This window comes from Epinephelus lanceolatus, chromosome 16 (assembly GCF_041903045.1).
Source record: "Epinephelus lanceolatus isolate andai-2023 chromosome 16, ASM4190304v1, whole genome shotgun sequence".
NCBI lineage: Eukaryota > Metazoa > Chordata > Actinopteri > Perciformes > Serranidae > Epinephelus > Epinephelus lanceolatus.
In genome coordinates, this window is record NC_135749.1 from 6000172 (window position 1) to 6027682 (window position 27511).

General features: G+C 42.2%; 1 protein-coding gene across 3 annotated transcripts in view; it reads left to right on the forward strand.

The window, feature by feature from the left end:
- Positions 1-9006: 9006 nt before the first annotated feature.
- Positions 9007-27511, forward strand: part of col9a1c (collagen, type IX, alpha 1c) — a 41804-nt gene continuing 23299 nt past the window's right edge. For all 3 annotated transcript variants that reach the window (XM_033637663.2, XM_033637665.2, XM_033637664.2), the window contains exons 1-6: positions 9007-9194; positions 15120-15205; positions 18288-18359; positions 18835-18964; positions 21853-22249; positions 22622-22702. In XM_033637663.2, coding sequence (XP_033493554.2) covers positions 9166-9194; positions 15120-15205; positions 18288-18359; positions 18835-18964; positions 21853-22249; positions 22622-22702 — 795 coding nt within the window. In that variant the 5' untranslated portion in view covers positions 9007-9165. The remainder of the gene's footprint in view (positions 9195-15119; positions 15206-18287; positions 18360-18834; positions 18965-21852; positions 22250-22621; positions 22703-27511) is intronic.

The window sequence follows — 27511 nt, forward strand, 5'->3', positions numbered from 1 at the left end:
CAAAAACATGATGTGAATAACACTCAAGTCATTCAAGTCATCGTGTCTCAAGTCAAGTCAAGTCCAGAGTCTTTAACTTCCAAGTCAAGTCTCAAGTCTTTTATTTTTTGTCAAGTCAAGTCACAAGTCATCAAAACAGCGTCTCGAGTCGACTCGAGTCCAAGTCACAATGACTCGAGTCCCCATCTCTGGTGATCGCCCCCTAAGTTTGTATTTTGGTGCGGGGCAGATGCACAGTGGGTTCAGCTGAGTGTTTTTGCTAAAAAAAAGTTGCTGCTAGAAACAAGGTTGATGAGAGCAGTGAGACTGAAACAAAATGGTAAAGTTGTGGGACGTAAAGACAATACAAGCAGCTGAAAGACGCTTAGACACTGTTAAGCTGAGGGGAACTGCAAAGTCAGACATTATAAATGTAAAAATATGAAGTAATACAACTTTCTTTAATGTAGTGCCTGCTTAATCTTTATTCTCTGTCTTGTTTTAAGACAGCTCCCAATCCCAGTTCTGTTTTTGTTTGTTGGATATTCATAAATTAATGTGTTTAAACAAATTACCACACTGCAAATCTGGTGCCCACTGGCAGGTTAATGAGGCTGTGTTCAAAGTGCAGTAAACTCTGTGGTAATATTGCCTATGGTAAATATTGATTTTTGGTCATCAAGGATCAAGTCAAACATGCATTTTTTCACCAATATGTCAGGTAAATATGAAACAAAGAGCTCTGAAATAAGTGAATAACAGGGCAAGAGAGCATGGCTGTGAGAACTGAACATTAAACATGCATGTACACAAACACAGCATTAAGTCAGGAGCTTGACGGAAACTGTACTTAATAAAACAACATTTTATTTTTGCTTCACCCTATTAAAGTTCTCAGGGAGTGAAACATAGCTCATGTAGATTCTGTTCTTGGCGAATCAGCATATGAGCGAAGGAACAATGGCGAGACAACCACTAACCAGCACTGTGTTGTTTGTTCCTGGCAGTCAGGTACTGCAATTAAAATGCCATCTGTCCTGGTTAAACAACTCCTCACAGACTAATCACTTGTCAGATAAGGGGGAGGGGAGGATTATGTAACTACAAGTGAATAAAAATGTCCATGGCCCATAAGCTGTTGGCATTGGTAACTGTGTATTTAACAGTTACCAGTAGGAAATGAGTTTTCTCTATTGGTCTCTCTGGGTGTTCTGTGCCTCTGATGCACCGAGTGAAACCATGCAGGATGACTGTTTCCCTCCTCTGTTCCCAGATTCACCTTCCTCCTTAAAAACCCAAAGTCAATCGCTGCTTTTCTCTCGTGGCTTTCTGCCATAAGCTCCAAGCACTCTTGATTAAGAGAGAAGCGCTATCGATTTTTTTTTTCTTTTTTCTCTGACGGTTGCCAGAGCCCAGATGACCATACAGTCTGAGGGGGGGTGGAGGATGGCAGGAGTCGGGGGGAAACTGGCAGAAATTTCAGAGGTTACACAGCAAGGACACTAATTTTAACACAGTCTTATATCAATCTCAGATGATTATTCCTGGTCTATAAAAGTAAGGCCACAGATGATAACAGTGATTGATGTGGTTGTAACCTATTAGCTGCACTTTGCTTTTAATTTCATTTGGCACAGACGTGATCGCTGGTGATGTAATGCAGAGAGGGGGTGATCACAGACAGAAACGCCTGAAGAAATGTGATGAAACACAGATGCTTTCATACAGTGCACAACAGGCCCCTGAATGGTTTTACTGAGTATGAAAATGATGTGAGTCAGTCACCAGAGATAAACAGAGTGGCATACTCTGGGACTGAAAAATGAAGCCAGTGCAAAGTGCCAAAAACTGCAGTTCTCTGAATGGCCACTTGAGGCTGGCTCCAAAAGTGAATCAATCAAGACACTACCATGGGAACAACACTAATTAGGTAACCATGGCGTAACTCCAGAGTCACAGAGTGCAGGTGTAAGTGTGGCTGATGCAACACATTCTCACTCCGACCTTGTCACATATCGACTTTTGCTCATGGACTTTGCACGTCCACATACGAAGGGTCGTTGGTTGTTGATGTTCTGGGATGCTGTGTCAAGTTCTTCCTGTGACATGCATTGTCTTCGTTCAAGATACACTTGCGTTTTCACAGGAAATTTAACGTTTACATACTGTCTCTTTCAAAATTAACGCACTACGTGGGTACGACACTGCAAACAACAGGTTGGGTTTAGGAAAAAAGAACAGGATTAGGCTTTATAATCTTATGGGACGCAAACAGCGCTCTCTTGGGTGAAAGTCGGTGTTGGACCCATCCACCACCCCTCCTGCCCACCCCACTCAAACTTTTGCCACCTTAACTTTCATCCTTGTCCTGCCGCATTTACCCCGACGCCGCAAGTCACTGCCCAAGCACTGGATTTCAACGACTTCAGAGTGAGACCGATATTGCTGACGCTATTTCAGTGAAAGATAATTGTAACATTTGTTTGTTTCCCCTAAGATCGGAAAGCCAAATCCTGTTTTTTTTGCCTAACCCAAACAGGTGCTTTTGTTGCTTAAACCCATCAGCTCAGTTCACACCTATGAGAGGTTTTGGGGAAAGATGTTAGAGAGCGTTCTCCACCACCATCTGGATGTGGTAATATCTTTTGGAGGAAAGTTGTTCATTCCTCCAGTTTATGTGTGTGTTTGCATCCACCTGTCTTTGTGTGCATTTTTTAAGTTGTGCGTACAAAACCTGAGTGAAATACTTGGACATTAGAAAAGTTGAAATATATCCGAGGTGGATACGCTGTTTTTTGGTTTGAAGCAAACTGAAATGTGGTTTAATTAGCATTTTCATGTGCAAACTTTGTGCAAATAAGCGTTTCCCTGACCCTTCACCTCCTCCCGGCTGTGACGTCATCTCGCGAGAGCTTTGCTTGTTGCCGGAAGAAAACAGAGGAGCCATGCTGAGCGCCGCTCAGAGTGCCGCTGGTTGTCCCGGAGTACAGCTGAGAGTTTTACTGCATCGATTGAAAACAATGGTTCGTGTTTGTGCTTATCCAAATGTAAGAACAGGATGTCGCGCAACACCCTGTACAGCTTTCATAGGCTGCCTTTGTCGGACGACGAGATGCTGAAGTTGTGGCTAGTTGTGCTACAAATGGATGCAGTGCTCACTTCTCCCAAGATGACTACTGCCAGCCGAAGAAGAGAAGACATCCAATCCCGAAACACCTCTTCCTCAAGAAAACGGCTGTCCCACGAATAGAGAGAGCTACAGACACAGTGGAGGTAATGTTATATAAACAATGTTCGAAACGCTTAGTATGCTATTTACAGAGATAGCACTGGTGATCTGAACCGGTCAGTGGCAGAAAAAAAGCACTTTTAATGCGCAAACTTATACAAGACGCATTTGCCCCCATATCTACCTCGTGGCTCCCGGCTGCATCCGCCTCCCTCAATACTGAACCAATTTTAAAGCGAGTTGTACCCATGAATCATACGCACACATACACATGGGGAAATAGGGCCCAGGTTGAAAAATACCGAAGTTATCCTTTAATAGTCCGTCTCACAGGATGTAGACTGTAGGTATAAAGCTGTTACTGGCCAGGAATTTCAGACGGTAACACATTTCCTGTGTTACTAATTAAAAAATTCCTGTCACCCCATGAATCTAGACGGATCCATCTCCACACTTTGTTTAAGTGCTGTGCGTGAAAGAACAACAACAATGATCAAGCTTTTCTTTTGCAGAGATTTAGCTATTTATAATACCAGGGCTAAACTCACCATGTTCAACAAGTGCAACAGGTAGACCGGTATCATTTAGTGCAAGACTGACTTGCCAGTTGCTGTGAGTTTGGGTGTGATTGAAGGCAGGTGTGTGTGAGTGTGCCTCCTCACACTGAAGTTATTGAAGCTTGTGCTGCAAACGCTGCTGTCTCTCATTGTGGTTGTGATCGCTCTGCAGATATGGTGTGAATGTGAGGTCTGTGTGAATATTGTTTAATTAGTGAAACCATCGTTCTGGTCGTGTGCTGTCTGTGCAGGTAAGGGTCCACGTGTGGCGCCACTGACAAAAGGCAGAGCTGGCTTCCTGGAGGCTGAAGTGTTACCAGCCTTGTTCATGGCGTGGCTCAAAAAGGAATGTACCAAGTGTGTTGATCTGGCAATGGACTGAAGAAGCAACAAACCCTTGGTGCTGCATCACTGGCTCTCATTAGTAAAGAGTGGAGGACGTCATGAATATACTTTCTCTGTTTGGTTGCTGTAGGAAGGGAGAGAGCAAGTGAGCACATGAGGCAGCTAATGGTGCGTTCCAGGAAAGTTACGGCAAACTGCCAGTTACTTCCTGTTTAACGTTGAACATGGCGAACCGTTTGTTTGTTTGTGCTTCCCCATTATTTCTATCGCCAAAGGTGCCTGCTCCTTGCTCATTTGAGTGAAACGGAGGAGGAGAAACGGCGCATAAGGTCACAGATGCTATTATACTTTTTATTTTACGTTATCTGTGTGTTTCGAAACGTATTTTGTATTGATTTATTCTTGCACTGGAAACCAGCTGTTAGAGCGGCTGCCAATAATGCGTTAACATTAGGGTTATTTTATGTCTATTTCTCACCGTGTATCACCTGCATCAACACCGCATCCATAGGGCTGCCATTGTTGTTTAGAGGAGTAAGGTAATTGGTTAAGAGGGCTGTGTGACGTCAGAAAGCGTAACTGGGAGTACATCGATCTGGTACGAGTTCACGGGTGGGAAGTTACGGGTTTGACTGCCGTTCCAGTGCACTTTCACAGGTTACAGGTTGTGAAAACACGAGTTACGGGTTGCCTGGAACGCACTATTATATACGTAGCCTGGGAGGCCCAGGTGAGCTCCATCCAGGCAACGACCCTCCCATGTCAGCCAGCTGCCTGATGAGATTGACTGGAGCAAATCTGTGAAAGCTAGAGCACACAGTTGTAGCAGAAAGAAGCTAAAGACACTGCATTTTGTTTGTTACATGAGATTAATGGATCATTTTAGAGGCAAACTTTAAGTTACAACCTCTCCTTAAATAAATCTTCACCCACCACACTGGACACAGCAGAGCTTTTACTGCATCCCAAACCCAGGATGCAGAGGTGTCACCTCCACGTGGCCTACAGTTTGATATTGTAGCTGTGAGACCACAACACTCCTTTTTTAACATTTCCACAGCAGCATCACGCTGCACTGAGTGGAGGACCTTGGCGTATGTGACTGCAGGTCACAAGAGCACTAGTCATGGGGCCTGCCGCGTGGATGAATAATCACTAACTGTTTTCTCTTTCCCTCTGTCTGCACCGTCTGTGCCTGCTCTCTTGTTGAGAGCATGAGCTCTCAATTATCCAGGCTGGACACATGATCTCTCTGCCAGATCTCTGAGGAGGCCCAGTCACTGTATCATGTTTCCCCTACAGCTTCCTCACACAACCATTGTGGTGTAGCTACAGAAACAATCAATTCATGCAACATGATACAGTAACAAACATTTTATCCTTGACCTTTGTATTACTGCTTGGAGTAAATTGCAGAGTATCAGATGACTGTGAGATTATTGATCCCTAATATTATATCACATAGCAGGGAGAGCACCTGCCAGGATCAATAAACCAATAATCCAAGATACACACACACAGCTAAACAGTTTTAGGAATAATATTGGAGAAATACTCGAGTCTTACACTGTGGCATGCACCCTCATAAAAATATGTCCAAGTTAAAGCGGTCATTATGCTCCTGGACAGCAGTGGTTATCATGTTTCACATCACAATTGCCTTTCCTTTAAAACAGGTGTTGCCAAAATTCATAGCACACTCATGCTTTTAAAACACAAACGACATTTTCTTCAGAGAGCTCTGCACCCACAGGCAAAGTGCTTCCTGTCGCACTGATATAGCTGTGTACCACAGGAGCTGACAAATCTTTTTCGGATGAGACAATCGTACCTGTATGAAATGTCACATTGTCTGTACAAAGTCGTAACGGTGAAGAATGTCACTGTGTGTTTTCTGATTTGGTTTAATGTGATATAGCTGCAAGATACCAGGCTGTCGCAGCTTGTTTTAGGCTTTCAGATCTTTCAAAGGTGCAGCTAGAGTCACAGATTAAACCAGTGGCGCTGCTTTCATAGGGGTGGCCAAATGGGGCCACTGAAAACCTGGGGTGGCGCAAAACCAAAGCCATAAGCCATAAAGGAATGTTTGTTATTTATGAGGGGGGAGGGGTGGTGCAAAACAGGGGAGGCATGTCAAATAGTTTTTTAAGCACTGGGGAGGGACTTGTGTTTTTTATCATTTTGGCTTTGGGGGTTAGACACGCAACTTTAAATGGACACTCTTGAAAAGGAGATTTTTAATCCCAAGAGGTTTCGCTGGTTAAATAAAGGTTGAATAAATAAATAAATAAATAAAATATTTTGTATTTATTCTAAATACCCTCTAAGCCCTAAAACCTGCAGGATTTAAAGGCATTTTTTCTTTCTAAATTGCAAAATCACATCATTTATCACAGCCAGAAACTGAAAAAAAACCAGAAATTATTGTTGAATTTTCAATTTTCTGACTAACTTTCATCAAAATCACTTTGTTCTACATGTCACATTTAAAATTTGGCCAAAGAATCCCCTTTGCACTAACCAGACCCTGTGAAAAAATAAAATAAAAATGCATGGCAATAGTGGAAAACCAAGGCTTTACTCAACTCTCATATTTTAAATTTTTAAAATCTAAAAGCATCAGCTGTGCCAAGTCACTGATATTATTCTGGCTGGCTGCTGCTCCCATTGTTGTGGACAGTTTATTTGGTACAACAGTCATGACCATACCAGTTGTTCCCGCCAAAATTTAGCCTAACTTTGGATTGTAATTTAGTCCCTTCCTGACAAACTACTTCCCAACATGGTTGGTACCAAAACATGCTTTAGGTCGCGTAGTTTCATAGATACCCAGCCCGTTTTCACTCCCCGTGTCAAATACCTTTGCTTTGTCAGTGGACCTCAGCATCAGACACCAGCACAGAGGCAGTGTTTGCAGCAGTATGACACACACCAGGTGGCAGCAGTTTGTGACGCCGCCAGCATCTATCATAGTATAAAGTGTGAGAAAGTCCATTTAGGGTGAAGAAGTGGATGGATCAAAAAACACTCCAAACTCACTCGAAAGCCAGCTGTTTATTTCCTGTGTGAAACCATAAGTCAGTGGAGTTATATTAATAACAAACTAGCTGTTTGTATCACTACCCTTCTCTACAGCTGTGAAGCCTGGGTCACCTACAGTCGCCATGTGAAGTCCCTGGAACAGTTTCACATCCGCTGCCTTCAGCACATCTTGGGGGTCACCTGGTGTGACAGAGTGCCTCACACTGAGATCCTCAGGGGAACAGGCTGCAAAAGCATTGAGGCCACCATCACCCATCACCAGCTACAGTGGCTGGGGCATGTTCTAAGGATGCCCCACAACTGGCTGCTGCGCAGAGTGCTATATGGCCAGCTACACCAAGGCCAACGCTCTGCGGGAGGGCAGAAGAAGCAGGATAAAGACTAGCTGAAAACAGCACTTAAGAAGTGCAACATCAAGCCTGGGGTTTTGGAGAGCATGGTTGCTGACCAGAACACCTGGTGGCAGCTGTGCTTAGACAGGACCCAAGTACTTGAGGAGGAGAGGACAGCCAGGAGGCGGCAAAGAAGACACAGGAGAAACAACACACCAGTGATTGCTAGTAACACCACTACTACATACACTTGCCCCACCTGATGCAGGACCTGTGGATCCAGGATAGGACTATACAGCCACCAAAAAACCCACCGTTAATACAGAAGTGGACGCCATCATCGGCCTCAATGGACAACTACAAGCAAGCAAGTTAATTTTGAAAAAAGACGTGTGCATGTAATGAGTAGCATTCTTGGAACCCATCAGCTGTATTCAGCGCCTGACTTCCGGCAGACGGCGATACAGCCTCTGGGGGCAGACCCCCGAGGCGAATTTCTGTTTCCGACATCCGTTTATATATAAGTAAATAAGCTGAACCATTGTGATGGATTCAGAGTTTGCAGTGATGCCAGTTATGTTCCGCCTCGTTAGTTCACCGCACGGATCGTTTAACCTGGCAACAACTGCAGCCGGCTCAAACATGATTGGTCAATATAACGCAGACTACAAACAGCCTACAACCGGAAACCAGGGCTCTTCCGCTCTTCTTCCGGAGGAAAGATCTCGGGGGTTTGCCTACAGACTCTACAGTCACTGAATGTGGAGTCTGTATATAGAGACTAAATGAGTAGTAACTGTACATTTCCTTTATTTTGAAAAGACACAATGCATGTAACAAGCGTCAATTGACACGCCCTCCCTGAACGTCTAAACCTGATGCAGGAGGATACCTAGAGACTAAATATTTTGACGTGTAGGTCCACTGACAAAGTGACTGTGTTTGACGAGTTGGGATGAGAACATGTAGTGATAATACTTCCTAGCTTAAATAGTGAGCGTGCCACCGTCTCTTAAAAATCGTGATGTTGGCCAAATAATTTCCACCGGGTTGTGGCAGTAATTGTATCAGGGTGGCCATGGTCCCCCACGGCCCCCCTTGGGAGCACCACTAGATCAAACATCATAGAATCAATTACATAACACACAGGATACAAACAGCGTGTCTGCCTGAGGCTCCTCTGGTAATAACAAGGCTTTCATCATGTCAACACTCGGAGCTAACAGGCATTCTTCACCCACACTGATGAGTACACGTGATTCTAAAATCCACATTTCATCACTCTCTGGCTGCTTCTTCCCTATCCTGACGATAATTATTAAGAGAATTACATACAGGCATACGTGTCATTAGGAGGCACCATAAAGAGAAGAAGCAGAAGGGGGGGTTACACATGGAGGCCCGTGGGCTTCTGCATCTTTTTAAGTGTTGGTAATAAAATGTAGCCACCACCTCCTGAAGAACTCCTGGCCAATAGGAACACATTGAACAAATTTTTATGTGTCCTCAGAAAATGCTTGAGCATCCCCTGCGCTACTTCTCTCTGTCAGTCCTCAACATGTGCAGGTAGGACTGACTTCAGGGGGGAATTTCATGTCCGTGGTTCCTTCTGCTCCTGCATCTCACCACTGCTCCTCGTTGCTGAGCCTGACTGTCTCCCGTCAAGGAGTGGAGTGAAACCATGGCCTTCCACAGCTCTGGTTTGAAGAGGTAAAATATCTCATGTAGGATTTCTGTCAGGGCTCTTCATCAGCAGCCTTTTGTCTTTCAGCTTTTCATGTCATTTCCTTAATAATGTCGGCCCATGTCAGACTGGACATTCACTGATAATCTTTAATCTTCATTTAGAGAAAGGAAACATCTACATTTTCGTCTGTGCAGCCCGGGTGCAATAAGATCTGTAGCTTAGCGTAGATTAGAGAAGATGGCCTTTTGCCTTTTAATCTGGCCCACACACTCACATGCAGCCTGTAAAGCTCCACTGCAGGACAGGAAGTAAAAGGGTCTTTAGCCTGCCAGTGTTTCCATTCACTCTGTTGGGAAACAGCCTGAATGAATTTACATTTCATTACCGCCTACAGCATCGTCATGTGTAAGAACATTCTCACACATCTATCGCTCAAAGTCTTTGTTTGCACATTTTCTGCAACAGTCAACTTTAATATGACCAAATTGTACAGCTGATCGCTTCATGCTCAACAGCGATCCATTTTGGGGTAATTAAGACAAATGAGAGAGGAGAAATCGTGCCAGGAGTGTTGGCTCACTCTCAGCACTCCCCGAGCACCTAAGGGACATCACAGCATGGGTGGCAGAGAAGGGAAAGTCCCATCAAATGTTGATGAATGTCAGGAATTAAAGTAGATGACATGTAATTACCTAATTGACTTGACTGATTGATTTTGTGACGGGATATTTACTGGAATATATCTGGGGAATTTTTTGTCTTAGGAAGTATCTTCTTCACTTTTGAACTGTGGCAGCATCAAATGTCTCTAACTTTAAAACAGGGCCTTTAATCCTGCAGGAAGCAGAACGCACACATTTATAATTACAGCAAATTTGATGTGGGCCCATGTTTGACAGCATTTCATGTTACTATGGAGGCAAGGAAATATGTAAGCGCGCAGCTTAAAGCCTGCATTAAGACAGCTGCCAACTCTCTTAATCCTTCAATCTTTAAATGGCTTTCATGTCATTACCTCCAGTAAAAACTTATCCCTGAGGATCTATTTAAGCAAAAAAACATTCAAGCTGCAATTGCTTTGCAAGGTTGTTGTTTTATTAACCTAAATGTGCAGACAGATGCCACCTGAAAGAATTCATTTTGCACCAAAGGAGCAAGCAAGGCCTTTGTTGATTGTCTTTCCATTCTTTCATTTGCAGATGTTATACACAGAGCAACAAGTGTGCGACTGAATATTGTGAGAAATCAGAAGTTTATTGTACAATTAGAGATCCGTGAAGAAAAGTGACACAGAAAACAGACTTGTTTAGATGTGTTAAAAGAAATAACTTGACAAAAATGTCTTTAAGATAGAGAAGACTGATAGTACTTTAAGTCTGTCTGTTAAATATGAAGTAACGGCCAGCTGCTGCTTTCACAAAGACAGACTTTGACTCTCACTTGGATCAAACACAGTCATACAGGCTTTTGATTAACTTAGGACTAATTTACCAAGACATTTTCAAACTACAAACATAGCTGAAACTGTGTGAAAAAAATCCAGCAGAAAATGTTTTACCTTCTGGAAGAATCCAGCAGTTACAAGGTCATTTTAAAATTCACCGCAGAGTATAACAATACAAAAAGAAACCTGCATTAGCATAAAATCTCAATGCAGTGCAGCCCTGTGGCAGAGCTGAGAGGCTGTGGCTTCTTAATGTGGCAGGGCTCACTGCGCTCTTCTGTCAGGCTCAGGAGTTCAAAGAAAAACTACTGACGATGTCCTCGCGTCTGTGTAGCTCCTAAAGGTGTCTGCGCTCTCTAAAGCTCTCTCTCTTTCTCATTCTGCACAACACTGTAAGAAAACCACAGTGCCTGAGCCATGTTTTCTTCTTCCACTGGTCAGCAGGTGTTACTGGTTGTAATATTCAGAGTTAGGCTTAAAATAAGTCAGTCTGCTTTGGTGCAAAACTGTCTGGCTTCCCTGAGACTATAAGAGCAAAATTCAGACTGGCCCTCAAACTACAGACGAGTCTAAAATATCTGAAACCGGCCCCAGGAGACAGTTGGGTGAACTGAGCTTAGTAGAGAGGAAGCAGGGAGGACGCTAGTTACAGCTAGCTGGGGGAGAAAAATGCCCACCAGTACCTCTACAGCTCATTAATCCTCACACACTGTTTCATCTTGATCATCCAAAACCATATAAATGGTATGTAGGCTAAGCTCAGCTCTATGCGCTCTGTGGCTCCAGAAAAATGTGCATGTGCATTTGAGGGCTCTGTAAAAACAAAGTGTATGAGCTGTCTGGACATGGTTTTCAACATGGAGGGTGGCTAATGCGGCATTTATACTTCTGCGTGGAATCAATGCAGTACCTCCAGCGTATGCCGTAGCCTGACATGCACCTCCAAAAATGTACCTACATGTTGCAGTGACCTCCTGTCTATTTTTGTAAGCTGAAACCATTTCCCTCAGTGGAAACAAAGCTTTTATACTTTAATTTCACAGATAAGAAACAATAAATTGTGAAGACAATAAAGCCTCCACAAAAATAGCATTTGAAGTCTTGTGTGTGATTTATCCTGGCTTCATATGAGCAGAGGAAATCTCCGCTAGCTGCTAGGCTAATTTATACAATGTGAAACGCCATAGACTTGTGCTAATAACGTTAGCATGTTGTATTTGTTTGGAAAACGTGTTTAGTATAAGACAGTTGTTTTGTCAGTGAACCTTGTGAGTTGTAATGGAGCCGAATTTTGTGACGTTACCTTTGTTAAATGTTGCTGTTGTCCCTGGCTTCATATGAGTAGAGGAAAAGTTTGTTAGCCGCTAGGCTAATTTATACAATGTAAAATGCCATAGGCTTGTGCTAATTATGTAAGCATGTTGTATATGTTTGGAAAACGTGTCCAGATAAAGACAAGTGTTTGTCTGTGAATGCTGCAAGTTATAGTGAAGCTGATTTGTGTACTTGTGTTTGAAACTGTCTCTATTGAGCCATGTTTAATGTGAGTTTAATGTGTGTTTTGAATCAACTAAACTTTACAGCAACTAATGTTTTTGTAGGGGTTAAAAAAAAATAGAATTTGTGGCTTCACAATTGGATATTTTATACCTCTGCTAAGCTAACTGTCTCTTGGCTGTCATTTTATATTTACTGGACACATATGAGAGTGGTAGAACTTTTCCTCTAAATCTTGTCAGGAAAGTCAACAAAAGTATTTCCCAAACTGTGAAACCATTTCTCAAAATCTATAAGGTTATATCTCAAGGGTTAAACATACACTTCCTCCTTGTCACATCTCATCAGTGACGTACAGCTGTACCAGTCTAGACTGCAGGAGGATCGGTATGAAAGGCAGACTACCAATCCCCCCGGTCCTCTGAAGATGCTCCTTTAACGTGAAGGGCAAAATGTTAGAGCCCAACACTTCCTCTAAAGAGACCTTGCTGACTTAGCCATTAGTCATTTCTCTGACAGCACACTCACACACAAACACATGAACACACTCGCCAAGCAAATGTACACATTTGCAAGAGAGTTCACACGCTGGAGATGGGTTACACCCTCAGTAACACCACCTCCACCTCATTCATATCTCAGATTGATGAGTAACACCCGTTGCCTTTGGACAAGAGTCTGCACTGCTGTGATTAGTCATGTTGATGTTGGGTTTAGGATTGTTGCAGAGAGCTGTCACAACTCAGGACACAAAAGATGCCACTCAAAGTGTGGATAAATGGTACCACTGCTTAGATACATGTACTGCTGATGCAGCTGCTGGCTGTTGCTGTCATTTATCATCTGCTTTGTATAGTGGATGTTGTCTGCACACGGCTCTCAACATGGAGGTGGCTGAGCTGGTGGCTGGCAGCTAACTGCGCTAACAGCGGGCTGCCAGACGACAAGGTGTGATGACTGGCTGCCAGCCTACTGTGGCACACTCGAAGTTAGGTGCTAGCACAAAGAGGCTTCTTATAGATGAGTGCCCTGTAAAACAACACAGCTTGAGATCATCAGTGGCTTTGAAAACCATTTTTGCCCCAAAAATTTTTTAAAAACATTGAGGAACTCTACCCCCTTCATCCCTCTACTTAAAGACAGGATTTTAGGTTTCAATGCCCCTCTGACTCATCCATGTGTTGTGTCTTGTTAACATGCTTCCCCTGTGTCACTGACTAAATTTGAGATTTTTAACCAGCTCCGTCATCGCACTGTTGGCAGTGTGTGCAAATTAAAGCTGTTGGGCTCTCTGGGTGCTGTGAGTGCCCAGAGCACCCCACAAATTTGCCGGAGGAGGTCCAATGTATTTGCCTGCAAACACTGCCCACGCTGTGACGACACAGAGCTGGATAAAAATCTGCAAGGTTTCTCTTTAACTACCCATATCACTATTTCCCCAACTCCCTGCTAGGTGTCATTTTATTGTTTTCTCTTCTCTTTTTTTAGCATGTAAAAAATGGGGAAAACACCAATCTGTGTCTGACTTGGTGTCAAGACAGCTCTGAAGGCAGAAATGATCTGATTGGTTAAGTTAGACCTGAATAGGCGGAGCCAATGGACCACAGTCTATCTGGCTGAGTAATATTGATGTCACCCATTGAAAGGCAAGAGGTCAAGATGATTTCAACTGATGATGATCTAGCCAACCGTCTTATTTGTTGCCTGCTAATCCTTCTGTATAATGAAAACTATAATAAAAATATTATTTATTATGTCTTTTTTATCTTTTAAAAAACAATCCGAACTCATCTGGTACAAAATTGGGTGGTAACTGTCTTAACCTTTTACATATAAGCAGTCATTTCATTCATTGTTATTATTACAAAATATAGTATAGCAGTTTGAATATTTTAGCTACGACGGAGTATTAGGGCCACATTGAAGAAAAAAAAATTCTGAGATTTCGAGAATAAAGTTGTAATATTACGACTTTATTCTCAAAATAGAATAAATTTAAATTTAAATAAAATAAATAAAGAATAAAGAGAATAAAGTCGTAACTGAGAAAAAGTCATAATATTATGAGAATAAAGTCGTAGTTTTTAAGGAAATAACCAACAACAAACACAATGGGTTAGAGGATGAACCTGCTTGTGGCAGCTGCTCTTTGTCTCAGGTGTGTTGCCTCGACAAACACATTTGGAGCTTTTCTCGTAATATTACGACTTTATTCTTGTAATATTACGACTTTATTCTCGTAATGTTACGACTTTATTATTGTAATATTACGACTTTATTCTCGTAATATCATGACTTTTTATCGGGACGACTTTATTTTCGTAATATTACGACTTTATTCTTGTAATATTATGACTTTATTCTCGTAATATCATGACTTTTTATCGGGACGACTTTATTCTCGTAATATTACGACTTTATTCTTGTAATATTACGACTTTATTCTCGTAATATCATGACTTTTTCTCGGGGACGACTTTATTCTCATAATATTATGAGTTTATTCTCGAAATCTCAGATTTTTTTTTTTTCTTCAGCATGGCCCTAATACTCCGTCGTATTTAGCCTTAGTTAATGGTAAACTATTTGAGATGATGTAATCATGCCATTAAAACTGATTGCAGGGTAAAAAAATCCTCCCAAATTAACTGATCAGTCCATGAAGGATCTGTCCTGAATGCATCACAAATATTGTAGAAAGAGTTGTGTGTTCCAAATACAAGTAATCTTTATTATTTAATTCAGAAGAAAATTGCTGCACCTCCACTCGACATTTACTGTCATATACCATTTACAGTAATCTGTTTTATCTTCACTGAAATGCAAAGCAGACACAAATTGGTGTAAACTTTTTCTGTGTATTCATGTGCACAGGAAGAGCACAGAGGACGCCAGCAAAGTGCTTTGTGTCATCCTTGAGGCGTTTTATTGATTTCGACACAAAGAAACTATCAAAAAGGATTAGCTGCATGGCTGAATACTGATTTTCTCCATCATTCCTGAACAGGAAACAACTGTGGCGTCCATCGATGTCGGCGTGCTCCCCTGTCTGTATGGCTCTACTGTCCCTGCTCCTCGCTCCAGCACTTGGACGTAAGTCACCGGCAGTGCAAAGCTCAGTCACTGACGCATGACAAAGTCAGTGTACCGTATGTTGCCTGTATGCCACTGTTACTGTGAAATGGTTTGTCATGTAAACACAGACAAAGAGGACTCAGGTTCATGTTGACTGTTGCTAGGTCATTCTCTTTATCAGAACTCACAAAGCAAAGGCCAGAAATAGCAGGCACACTGTGCTGGTCTGTGTCGTAGGATTAAATCAGATTAAATGTCCCCTCTGATAATCACAACAAGCCCATTCTCTGCTGTTGTTTGGGGACACAGTAAATCTAACATGAACGCACAGTGAGTGCCAGATACAGTAGGTGTACTGCTTTCCGAAACTCGCCTCATTATCAGGGCGCACACATGCGACTGCACGTGACATCTTAATTGCGGTTCATCTGCCGCTCATTGCACTAATGACTGGCTTTCTGAGCGTAATGCCGTGGCAAGCAGTAACTTTAACAACTTGAGGCCCACATGCACAGTCAGATAAGTGTTTAGTGGTAGTAAATATGACATTATAAATACCGTCTCACCACTTGATCTCATTTCTCAGCAGTTATGTGGGATCTCTGAACGGCTTCCAGATGTGTTGTGTTCATGCGGCTCTCTGTAAATGAGCTGACTCAGGTTATTGACTGGGGAGGCCCTCTGGCTGTTGACATCCTTGTTTCGTGGAGTTTTTGGAGAGGCTTTTCCCCTTCAGAACAGCAGCGCAGCACCCCAGGGATAGCCCCCTCTTCTGACACATCCCAGGAATTGATTTTATACTGTATGAAATCACGTCACAGTGAACTCTTTTAGTTTTTAGGTGTGACTAGCAGATCTATGGCTCACTCTGTTGGGTGGTTGCTCAGTCGGTCCACATAATTTCCCTTTGGTAGCCACAGTTTTTACCCTAGGAGGCTGAAATGTGGCGTGGACGTCAAATGCGAGTGTGCGTGTGTCAAAGTGTGTGTTTGCGTTCATGCCAATTGACTAAAAGAGGAAACAGGGATTTATGCAAATATGTCAATGCAGTTATTGCAAATTCGTGCTTGTTTTAAAAAGGTGATGGGCAAAAACGAACAAACAATTCTTTTTGAATGACTCTTTTAGTGTCAAAAAGGTGTGACCCGCCAAACTCTGTCTCCCTCTGCCTCTGACTGGCTTACCCTCAACCTAACCAACAACAACCAACAACAGCAAAGAGTACCACCCAATCAAAGGGAATGTGGGGTGGGTCATGCCTTCACTATTCTAGAAAATGCAAATTCATTCAACACATTCTCACTCTGACCTCGTCACATATTGATGTTTGGTTTCCACTTCCACATACGACCTGCAAGGTACCCTGGGTGTGTTGGTTGTTGACGTTCTGGGACTCCATGTCAAGTTCTGCCTGTTCCATGCATTGTCTTCTTTCAAAACACGCTTCTGTTTCACAGGAAATGTAACGCTTACATACAGTCTCTTTCAAAATAGTAGGTTAGTAGTTAGGTTTCGGAAAAAAGAACAGGATTGCCTTTAGAATCTTACGGGACGTGAACACCGCTCCCTCTGGGTGAAAGTCTGGGATTGCTGGACCCAACCATCAACCCTCCCGATATGACCCCTCTTCGCCACCTTAACTTTCATCCTTGTCTTGCTGCGCTTTCCTCTGACACCACCGGGGGCCGTTAAACTATAATGGCAACTGGTCCCGTATCATGTCAACTTCAAAGGACGCCTTTTTTAATTGGTTTCTGACACCATAAGTCACTGCACAAGCACCAGATTACGACGACTTTGGAGTGAGACCAGGCTTGGTCAACCTGTTGAATGTCCGAGTGCACTGAATAGACAAGTGAGGACCGATTAAATCAGACTCAAGACGAGACCTCTGCCAGCCAAGGTGGTGGGGGCATTCAGGTGCTCCTCAGATGGTAATTTTTCCGACTTTTGTGTGCTAATGAAGTTTAAGTTGTAATGTGGAAACAACATGGATGCTACAAAGTCTAAGTTCTAGGCAGAAGGCTGCAGAGGTAACTGGGACGTCTGCTGCTCGCCTCTCAAAGAATGACAGATCATTGGCCAGGAACATCTCTGTAACATCCTATTAAGCTTATGTAGCCTACCTACATAGAGGTGGAACCCTGAATCAGTGCATTAAAGAATATTTTGTCTTTTTAATGGAAACTTGTTGCATTGAAGAGAAGTTTTGTGGGGCGAGCAGCACTAGCTGTTAAACATATATGTACTATAATGACATTTCTGACACCAGTTTTTGGAAAAAGCATCAAAACTTGGAAGGTTTGATACATTTACACGCATCACCTCGAAGAAACCGAAACTGTAAATCACTAATTTAAACATTAATTCAAACATCTTAGGACCTGTGAAATATATACCAAGCACAACTGTTTTACTGAAACTACACGAGTCCTTACTCTGTTCAGTCTAAACTCTTCTGAATACAAACATTAACATCAGTTTGTTAACAGAATTGAAAAACTAGGCCAGTCTTTTATTTTGTAGATCAGTGAAACAAAATCTCGGCCAACATGAAAGTATAGATTTTTTTTTTCCAAACTGAGAAACAGTATTGATGAAAGCTGAAATCAAATAGCGCAGTGATGAATTGCAAGTTGCAGCCAAAGGAGGCTTGCATCTTGATAAATCATACACATAAATAAAAAGGAAAGTGTCTCAGCTGCCGTATTGACCTTCTAAAATGTTTCCGATGACATATGGCTGCGACCAGAGTCATGCAGCACTGGGTGCCACATTAATCAACGTTATGTTTCCATCTCTGAGGACATATTTGGATCATAAAGAGGTGTCTGAGCAGTCGAACAATGTGTTGATTAATGTTTGTGCTTTTAAATGTGTGAATATGTGAAAAAATGTGAAAAGAAACTCTCATTAAAAATGCACCACAGTGCATTATGATGTTAATCCACTCTGACACTAAAGACCTTGTTTCTCTCTTGTATTTGTCTCCTGGAATACCCTCACTGAAATAAACTGACCGGTGATATACTGCATTTGTTCAATCCAGCTCGGGATTATAAGGATAACAACATTATTGCTTTTTGTTTTGCTCCATCAGAACTAGACCTCAACCGACTAGATGGTGATACCGTCTGCCCACCGATGAGAAGCGGACAAGATGACCTTCCAGGTACTGACCTAAAGTCGGCTTGTGTTCAAACAGAAGTGAAGCAGAGGCTGTAAAAGAAAAAAAAGTCTAAACCTTGAAATCCCTAAAAGAGAGAATACACTTTCCAAAGGAAGGTGGTGAGTTTAATTAGTTGATGAGGGTGGGCTGTCTAATGCCTCAAAACACCTCTGGATTTCAAATGAGGCAAATAAAATGTTCCACTTGAGCTTTACAGAATCTGAGTTGGAACAATCTGAACTCAGCAAGATTGTAATTGCTCACCACTGCCCTGTTTTTAAACACATCTGCACTCATGCTGCTCTCTGCTTTGAAAGAGTGACGCATTGTCAAAGAGAAAAGTTTTTTATTTTACATTTAAATCATTATTGTTTCCTTATTTCCTTGTAGGCTAGTGTTAATGTTGTTTTAACCTCTGCTGCTACTGCCGTAACTTCTGTAATAAACATCACAGGAATTAATACGTTATCCTCTGTAGGTTTTGATCTGATCACCCAGTTCCAGCTGGACGTGATCCCTCTGAAAGGCGTGAGGAAGGTGGACGGCTCCACTGCCCACCAGGTGGCCTACCGCCTGGACCGCGAGGCCAACTTCCAAATTCCAACCATGTAAGTACAGTACAGAGGGTTTAAAGGAAAACAGATAAAACACACGCAGAGAGCAGTGGTCCTCCTGTTGCAGGTGTTGCATTATTACAGGTCCGCCGCAGATGTTCCAGCATGGAAAGCAGCATGTAATTGGTAGACAAAAACATGTCTGGGCCTATTTGACGTTTCTTAGATACAAAGGTAGAGGAGAGGTATTTTTGTGTGTGTGAGGAGGGGGTTGGAAAAGCATATTTCTTGAAGCCCTTTGTATCTACAGGAAATGTTCAGTCAAAGACATATTTACTTCGCCTTTTTGGTGATTTATCTTCTCTTGTACTCACTCTTTTGAGGGTTTGGACTGAACAAAGGCAGCCCTGACTTCCTGTTAACATTCTCCCTAGTTTTTAATTAAAGGTTAGTTGTAGCAACATGGCTGGATCAACCTGCTTGGGGATCCTGGGGCAGAAATAATCTATGGGCCCCTCATGAAATGTCCCACTCCTTTTAAAAAAGAGGAATGTTGCTTTGAAACAAAAGTCAATTTATCAAATAATTCACCAGTCTAAACAGTAAATGGACAGAAATTGCGATAATTAATCTTTAAAGTGTCTTATGTTGCATTCTTATTGTGTAAAATCAGATTTTGGCCCCTTAGTAAGAAGGACCTCAAGACTGGGAACCCACTTAAAAAAGCCCCTTAGGTACAGTCCAGCTGTTTTGTATTGCACTCCCATCAAAGTGGGGGTTTTAAAGAAAAGAAGGAATTTAGACAAAATCTATTAAAACTCTTCAAGTCCATAGTATCCATAGAATCAAGGTCTTAAAATACTGGACCCTACATTTCCCATAATACAGCTGAAAAAACATATTTTATTAGACCCTCAATGCCAAGTAAATGCCCACCCTTTTCAAATTACACTCCCCTGATGTGTAACTATAGACCCTATAAAATAATGGACGTCAACATCGTGACATCACCAACTAGTTTGTGGACTCCTGTTCTGAAGCCTCAAATTTGGCATTTTGACAGTCGCCACTTTAGATTTTTGGAGCCAGAAGAGACCATATTTGGGCAGGAGGGTGGAGCTAACCTTAACACTAGCTGCTAGTTTGGTTAGCATGGTGCATTCATAGCTATGATTAATTGTGATAATGCTAATTTTTGCTAGCGAAAAACAAGATTAATCCCATTAAAATACAATGTACCTACCAGAAAAGCTGATTATCTGACTCCTTAGAGGGTCTTTCAGTACAACCAAACGCTAAACCAGACTTTTTTAAGCAGCCAAATGTTAAAATTCACTTTATTGAACTAAAGTCACACTGTAGTAGCGATGGCTATAGCTTTGCCTATACTCTTTGAATCTGGGGTACAGTATGGTTACATAATTAACGCTGTACCCATGGTAGTGGCTTGTCAACGGACAGTGCCCACCTGTCACTCAAAGTGGCCACGCCCTTAACTATGCATAACTTTCAGCTTTGATAAAATGCTATAAGGTGACTTAAATTAACATTCAACCCCCGTACAGTTGTCAAGAAGGAGGAAATTAGCTGTAGAGACTAAATTCGTTTTTTTACCAGGCTGAAAACGTGTTTATTTCTGCTGTAAAGTTAGGCATTTTAACACAGGGGTCTATGGAGATGGACTAACTTTTGGAGCCAGCCTCAAGTGGCCATTTGAGGAACTGCAGTTTTTGGCACTTCAATGTTGGCTTCATTTTTCAGTCCTAAAAGTTGCCGATAGTGTGTAATGCAAAAGTTTGTAAGTTTGTTGAGATGACATCTCTTGAGAGACAAACTGAGTAGTAGCCTACTCCTCATGATGAGTACACTGGGCTTGGTGGAGTGCCCCTACTTTTATCACTGAATTATATTACCTCAAACCAAAGGACACAGTGAACCTGCTGGAGTCAGAGCTCTTTGAGGTCTGTGATCTTGTGTCACTTTTACACTTCCCCAGCCTATAATGCAGCCCTGTGTACAACTACAATATCAACATAGAGACATTTTTATCATAGCGTTCTGCACTAAAATGAACAAGTCAAAGAAATGTCTAAATCACAATTTCACAAAACTGGTTCCAGTACAGAGTGTTCAGGTTAATGGCTTTGCCACTTTACATAACCAAAGACGTCCCCTGGTGTTTCCCAGTGTGCCTGCTCCAGTCTGTTTTGGCTAATCTTTCCCTGCAGGCCAGCTTTCCTTAAAAGCTGTTACATAACTCGCTGGCACTCTGCACCAACACCACTCGGGCCTGTCACACTGAATGTAAATACATGTTTATTTCCTCCACAAGTCCTATGGCACAGACTGTGCTTTGAAGTCTGTCGCTGCCAGCGAGTTTTATGCTGCGCTCCCTCCCTTTTTATCTGCAGGACAAAGGCAGCACATAGTTTAGACTTTGTCACCTCAGGCAAAGCTAGAGTGGTCTTCATTGGCTTTATTGGCTTGCAGGAAACTCTTTTTTTTATTGCCTCACCTTGATCGTTTACAAGACGGTAAAAGTCCGGCTGCAGCGCCCATCTATGAACGCACCACCTACTGAGAATCTGGCTCGTTAAAAATGCAGAAAGCACCAGAGTGTGGATGCTAACCAGGACTAATGTTGTAACTGAAGCAGTGATTTATGCACTCAGGCAGCCTCCTTCACGGTACCTTATTTTGATATGAGCACATCTTGTTTCTTTGATGCATGTAGCTTAATTCATTTGTATTTTAAGTTATTTTTATCCACATTGCTTGATTTGATGAGTGCCGTTTATTTTGTCATCATGAATTGACATACAAGATACAGCATTTTGAGAAGTATAACTCTGAGTGTCGTATTCAAGTGTCATTCAATAAGAGCATCATTCCTCCCTGATACCTCAGCTGATTTGAACCCCTGTACTCAATTAATTCCTCAGCCTCAACTTCCCTCGAGGCTTCCCTGATGAGTACTCCTTCATGGTCACCTTCCGCATGATCAAGAACACAGTGAACAAGGTGTGGAACGTCTGGCAAGTAGTGGACGAAGACGGCAACAAACAAGCCGGAATGAGGCTGAACGGCGACCAGCAGGCTCTGGAGTACTTCCTGATGGGCGCTGATGGCAACCTCCAGACCGTCACATTCCCCGGTCTCTCTGTGCTCTTCAACACCAAGTGGCACAAAGTGATGATTGGCGTGGAGCGCGAGCAGGTCACTCTGTATGTGGACTGCCAGCCTGTGGATCAGAAGCCCATCAAGGGCAAAGGCCCCATCAACACAGAGGGAGACACTCTCATTGGCAGGCTGGACGCTGATCCCGACGCCTCCGTAGTGGTAAGGGAGGATGGAGAGTTGCCTGCTGCATTTAATCACGCTCACTGACTCTACTCAGAGGCTCTATCAGTGAAATGGTGCTCTCTGTGAACAAACACGTTCAGGTTTATATGTGTGCTGAGCTTGGCTATAATTCTAAAGTGCTGCTGTCACAGCAAAGCTGCTCAGCTGGGTTCCAGTGGAAAAAAAAGAAAAAGTTAATCCCTGCAGAAAATAGCATTGGTGAAACATCGAGCTCAACAACCCATAGAGGGAATTGATTCAGAGCTACAAAGAAATAACTGCACCATGACGAAGCAGTTCAAGATCCTTAGTCAGTGTCACATCTGAAAAATGACTGCCGTGGTATTTAACATTAACATCTCTTTTCAGTTTGAACTCCAGTGGATGTTGATTCACTGTGACCCGAAGAGGGCCCAGAGAGAGAGCTGCAACGAGCTGCCTGCCACCGAGGTACAGTAACAAGGACTCGGATCTGCTCAGCATCTGCTGTGGTTTGTGGTTCTATTCAGGCTGATAGGCCCTCCAGCATGCTGAGAGAAAACGAGGGCAGAAATGCTGAGATGGAGTTGCAGAAGTGTAACTGCCAGGCACTTTCCTTTAGTACATCCAAAGGTTGCAGTTCATCCAAAACAATTTGCAAGTTGGACAACAGCAGATTGGAGTTGCAGCCCCGAGCAAACATTTCTCGGAGGCAGAGCTGTGAAGGAGCAGGCAGACATGATCTCACTGGCTGTGTTAAAACCTCAGCACATGGAGCAAAAATAAAAACCCTACTTAGCTAACTGGCAAACTTTCAAAACAAAGAGGAAGTTTGTTCAAATTAAAAGTCTGAGATCAGAAAGCCGACTTTCACAGTGTGCATAGTGCGAGATTTTTGTGGTTATCATTTCATATAAAGTCAGCACAGGAACCAGCGCTTGTGTTTATGTCTGTTGGCAGCTTCTGCAACATGAAAACAAGTTCCACATGGATACATCTGAACCGGAAAGTTACTGACTTTGCCCAAACAAACGTTGGAATAAGATGAAATTAAAAGTCACAGTAAAGGGTAGTATAATAGAAAATGCCTTAACAGGTTGCGTATGTTGTGCTGCCTGAATCCACTTTCCAAGTACAGGCTCACTACCTGCTGCTTGATTGACAGGAATGCTGCACAGCACCTGCCGCCTGCTGTTTTAGACCATTAAAGTGGTTTTCTCCACCCATGTTGCTAAGGAGGGCGCAGCAAGGTAGCAAAACCAAGCAGTGTAACCTGCTCTAAAAAAGAAGCTTCAATGGAAATAACTGTTTTTTTTTTTCATTTGTCCCTCCTTTATTATATTTGCTAAGATGGAATTTAGGTTAGTTAGCTTAACTAGCTAAGTTTACGTTAACATGAAGCAGTGCATTGATTGAACTGAGCTCATCTCTAATGAAACTTTCAAGCTGCAAGACTTATTTAAGAATGGGACTAAACTTTAAGCTTCTTGAAGGGTCGTTTACTCTGCTAGGGGGCAATCATGAACTGGTCAACCGCTCCCAACTGGTCACTGAAATTGGATGTCTGGATGAATTTCTGACATGTCCAACCTGGTCTCACTCCAAAGTTGTCGAACTCTGGCCCTTGATCAGTGACATCCTGTAGCCATGCACCACCAAAAAAAAATTGTCCTCTCACGTTAACATGATATGCATTCTCGGAACCCATCAGATGCATTCGGGGTCTGACTTCCGGCAGACAGTGATACAGCCTCTGGGGGCAGACCCCCGATTTTTTGGCATTCCGGTTTGATTTGGGTGGAGGAGGCGAATTTCTGTTTCCGACTTCCGTTTATATATAAGTAAATAGGCTGAACCATTGCGATGGATTCAGAGTTTGCAGTGACGCCAATTATGTTCTGCCTCGTTAGTTCACCACACGGACTGTTTAACCTGGCAACAAACGTGATTGGTCAATATCACCCGGACTACAAACAGCCTACAACCGGAAACCAGGGCTCTTCTGCTCTTCTCCCGGAGGCAAGGTCTCCGGGGTTTGCCTACAGACTCTACATTCACTGAATGTAGAGTCTGTATATAGAGACTACATGATATGTGACTGGTCGCTGATAAAGGCACCCAATGGCATCGGGGGAAACATGGCCGGACACATTGTAAACTAAGAGGGCAAAAGTCTAAGTAGGGCAGGCAGAAGGGGTGGTAGATGGGTCAAACAACCACGACTTTCACCTGAAAGGGCTGTGTTTGTGTCCCGCATGTAAAGCCAAACCCTATTCTCTTTGACTAAACCCAACCAGGTGTGCGAACATCTACAACCAACACACCCAAGGGACCTTGTACGTCATATCTCAATGTGGAAAGTCCATGACCAAACATCGATATGTGACGAGGTCAGAGTGAGAATGTGTTGACATGTCACAAGTTTTGGCCAACCGTCGTCACTGTGACAGAAACAGAGCGTCTGAAGGTGTCATGGCGCCATGATGTCTCATGCAGACAGAAAATATTAAGGCCGGGTTGGTCATGTTGTGCCAGTAGCATATGTCAGCTAAACAGGAAGTATGCTGGACTTTGAACACAATGTGACAAACTGTGGAATTAAAATTGCCAAGTCCATCACATGATGCCATTGGGCCCAAAAAGACATTTTCCCATAGACTTACATTGTGAAAGACACGTCTGTAACTCGGGGGATCATCACAACCCCCATGAAATGACTTGTTTCAGTGTCAGGATTTCATTAGTTCGGTCCGATAAGATTTTACAGTCCGGAAGAGCTTCAAGAATAAATCAAAACTTAGCAGAGAACTCAACCTAATAGTAATGTTCGCAATATACATTTCTGCAAACCACCAATACATTACATTTATAAGTTTCAGAAGTATATCAGCATTGGTAAAGTGACATATTATGTGAGCTGACTTTGTCATCTGGAGGTGGAGGGAATGGTGGATGGCGTGTCATCTAGGCGAGACGCCTGCCAAACTGCAGACCACTGTTTGAGATCAACAAACAACAAAACCAGTTGTTTTTCCAGTGAGTCATCACAGTGTTATCAGCAGCTTTGTAGCCACCAAATGTGGCTGCTGTTCCACTGTGGATAGTGTCATAAAAAGTTTCTTTTATAAACCTCTCAGAAAAAAAAGAGAGAGGAAGTAGCATTCTTTATAACTATTGTACATACATACAATATACATACATACATGCATATATACATGTATTTGATTAGAAAAAATCAGAAAAATGTATTAAAATAATTGTAATAATAATGAAATAAGTAAACTAAAACAACAAATTATGCTGCATTTATGTAGTTCTTTATCATTATTAATAGTCTCTCATTCCTAATATCTTTCATGTCAAAAGTCGTAAGTATGACTGGGAAATACAGATTTTTATCAAAGTAAATTTGGCACTTTGTAGTATCGAAGTGCCAGAAAAGGTTAACAAATATAGATGTTTAACATCAGCCAAAAGCCATCATCTGCGACACCCAAATTAACCTGATATGCTGCTTTATTGTAAATGCACACTTTCCTTTTTTCCCTCACAAAACCAGTTCTGCAAATCATATAACCATCTCATCCATTTAGTACAAGTCGTGAATGTAAATATTTCAGCATTAAAATGGTTAGAAATCATTCAATAGAGTGAATTGGCAGGACTTCTGTGACTGACTTACTGATTTACATTTTTCCATTGACTACATATGCAGCAATAAGGTAACCAGTAGGAAAGCAACCCAATCTCCAGAAAAAAATGTTGGCACTGCACATTTCTGCAAAACACATATTACTTTTAAAACTTTTTTTACTTCTCGCTGTGGTCAACATGTGATTAGGTTTAGGCACAAAAAAAACTTGGTTATGGTTCAGAAAATATCACGTTTTGGCTTAAAATACCCAATTTTGAGGCACGATCCCGCCTCTTTAAAACTAGAATTATCGGCTTGCAATTGTATGCCTCCATGAACCAATCAAGTTGCACTTACAGGTTACATCCATGCTGGTGAAAACATGAATGCTTCACCAACATCATCCCCCGGCAGCACAGAAGATCTATACCTTATTCACAGTTACAACGTGGACACCCAAGATTAGTGTCACCAATTCAGTATCTGACCAAATGTCTCTCCTTCTGTTCCTGAGATATGACCTTGACAAATGGAAAGAAAAGTGTTTCTGACAAACATTATGATGTCAGGAATTTATACATTGGTTATGACAAAATTTCACAGAAATGACTCATAGGATAAATGAAGTTATGACATTTCATATCCAAAATTTTGTCATAATCAATGTATGAATTCCTGAGTTGTGGCCAAAAACCTGTTTTATGTGAAAATTCTATTCAGTTCATATGTGAGTCCAGGTGGACGTTTGTGCCAAATTTGAGGAAATTCCCTTGAGGTATTCTTGAGATATCACATTCACAAAAAATAGACAAACAGAGGGTCACAGTAACCTTTGACCTTTGACTATCAAATTCTAATTAGCTCATTCTCAACTCAAAGTGGACATTTGTGCCAATTTTGAAGAAATTCAAATTTGGATGAGATATTGCATTCACAAGAAAGAAACGGATGCAAGGCCATGGTGATGTTGACCTTTGACCACTAAAATCTAATCAGTTCATTGTGGAGTCAAAGTGGACATTTGTGCCAAATTTACAGATGTCCTTCAGGTATTCTTTAGATATCAAGTTCATGAAAATGGGATTGAAGGATGAATGGACAACCAGAAAACATAATGCCTATGGCCACGGCTATCGCCAACACATAGCCATATAAACAGCCATGTTTTGTGGCACCATCCTCGCTGGATAAACAGTGACAGGTCGCTGAAAAACAACCAGTTTTGTTATTTGTTGGTCTTAAATTGTGGTCAGGGGTGGTCTGCAGAATGGCAGGTGTCTCACCTAAGTGTCTCACAATCCACCCACCGATGACAGTCCCCTTAAGGCCATTTTACAAATGTTGACATGACACGTATGACACATGAAAATTTAATGAATTCACAGTTTGCAGAAATGTGCAATGCCAACAGTTTCCTCTGGCAGCTGGGCTGAGGGAAGTTAAGACAATGTTATCCTCATATGAAAACACACACACACACACACACACACACACATTGTGTCAGACTGCGTACAGTTTATGGCATTCATAACTAAATATTATCTTTCACTTCAGTGTGGCTTTAGCACAATTAATGAGATTTCTGCCTGAGAGAAATACTTGTAGCCTGTAATAAAAATGCTACTCTGCTGTCTCACATCTCAGTT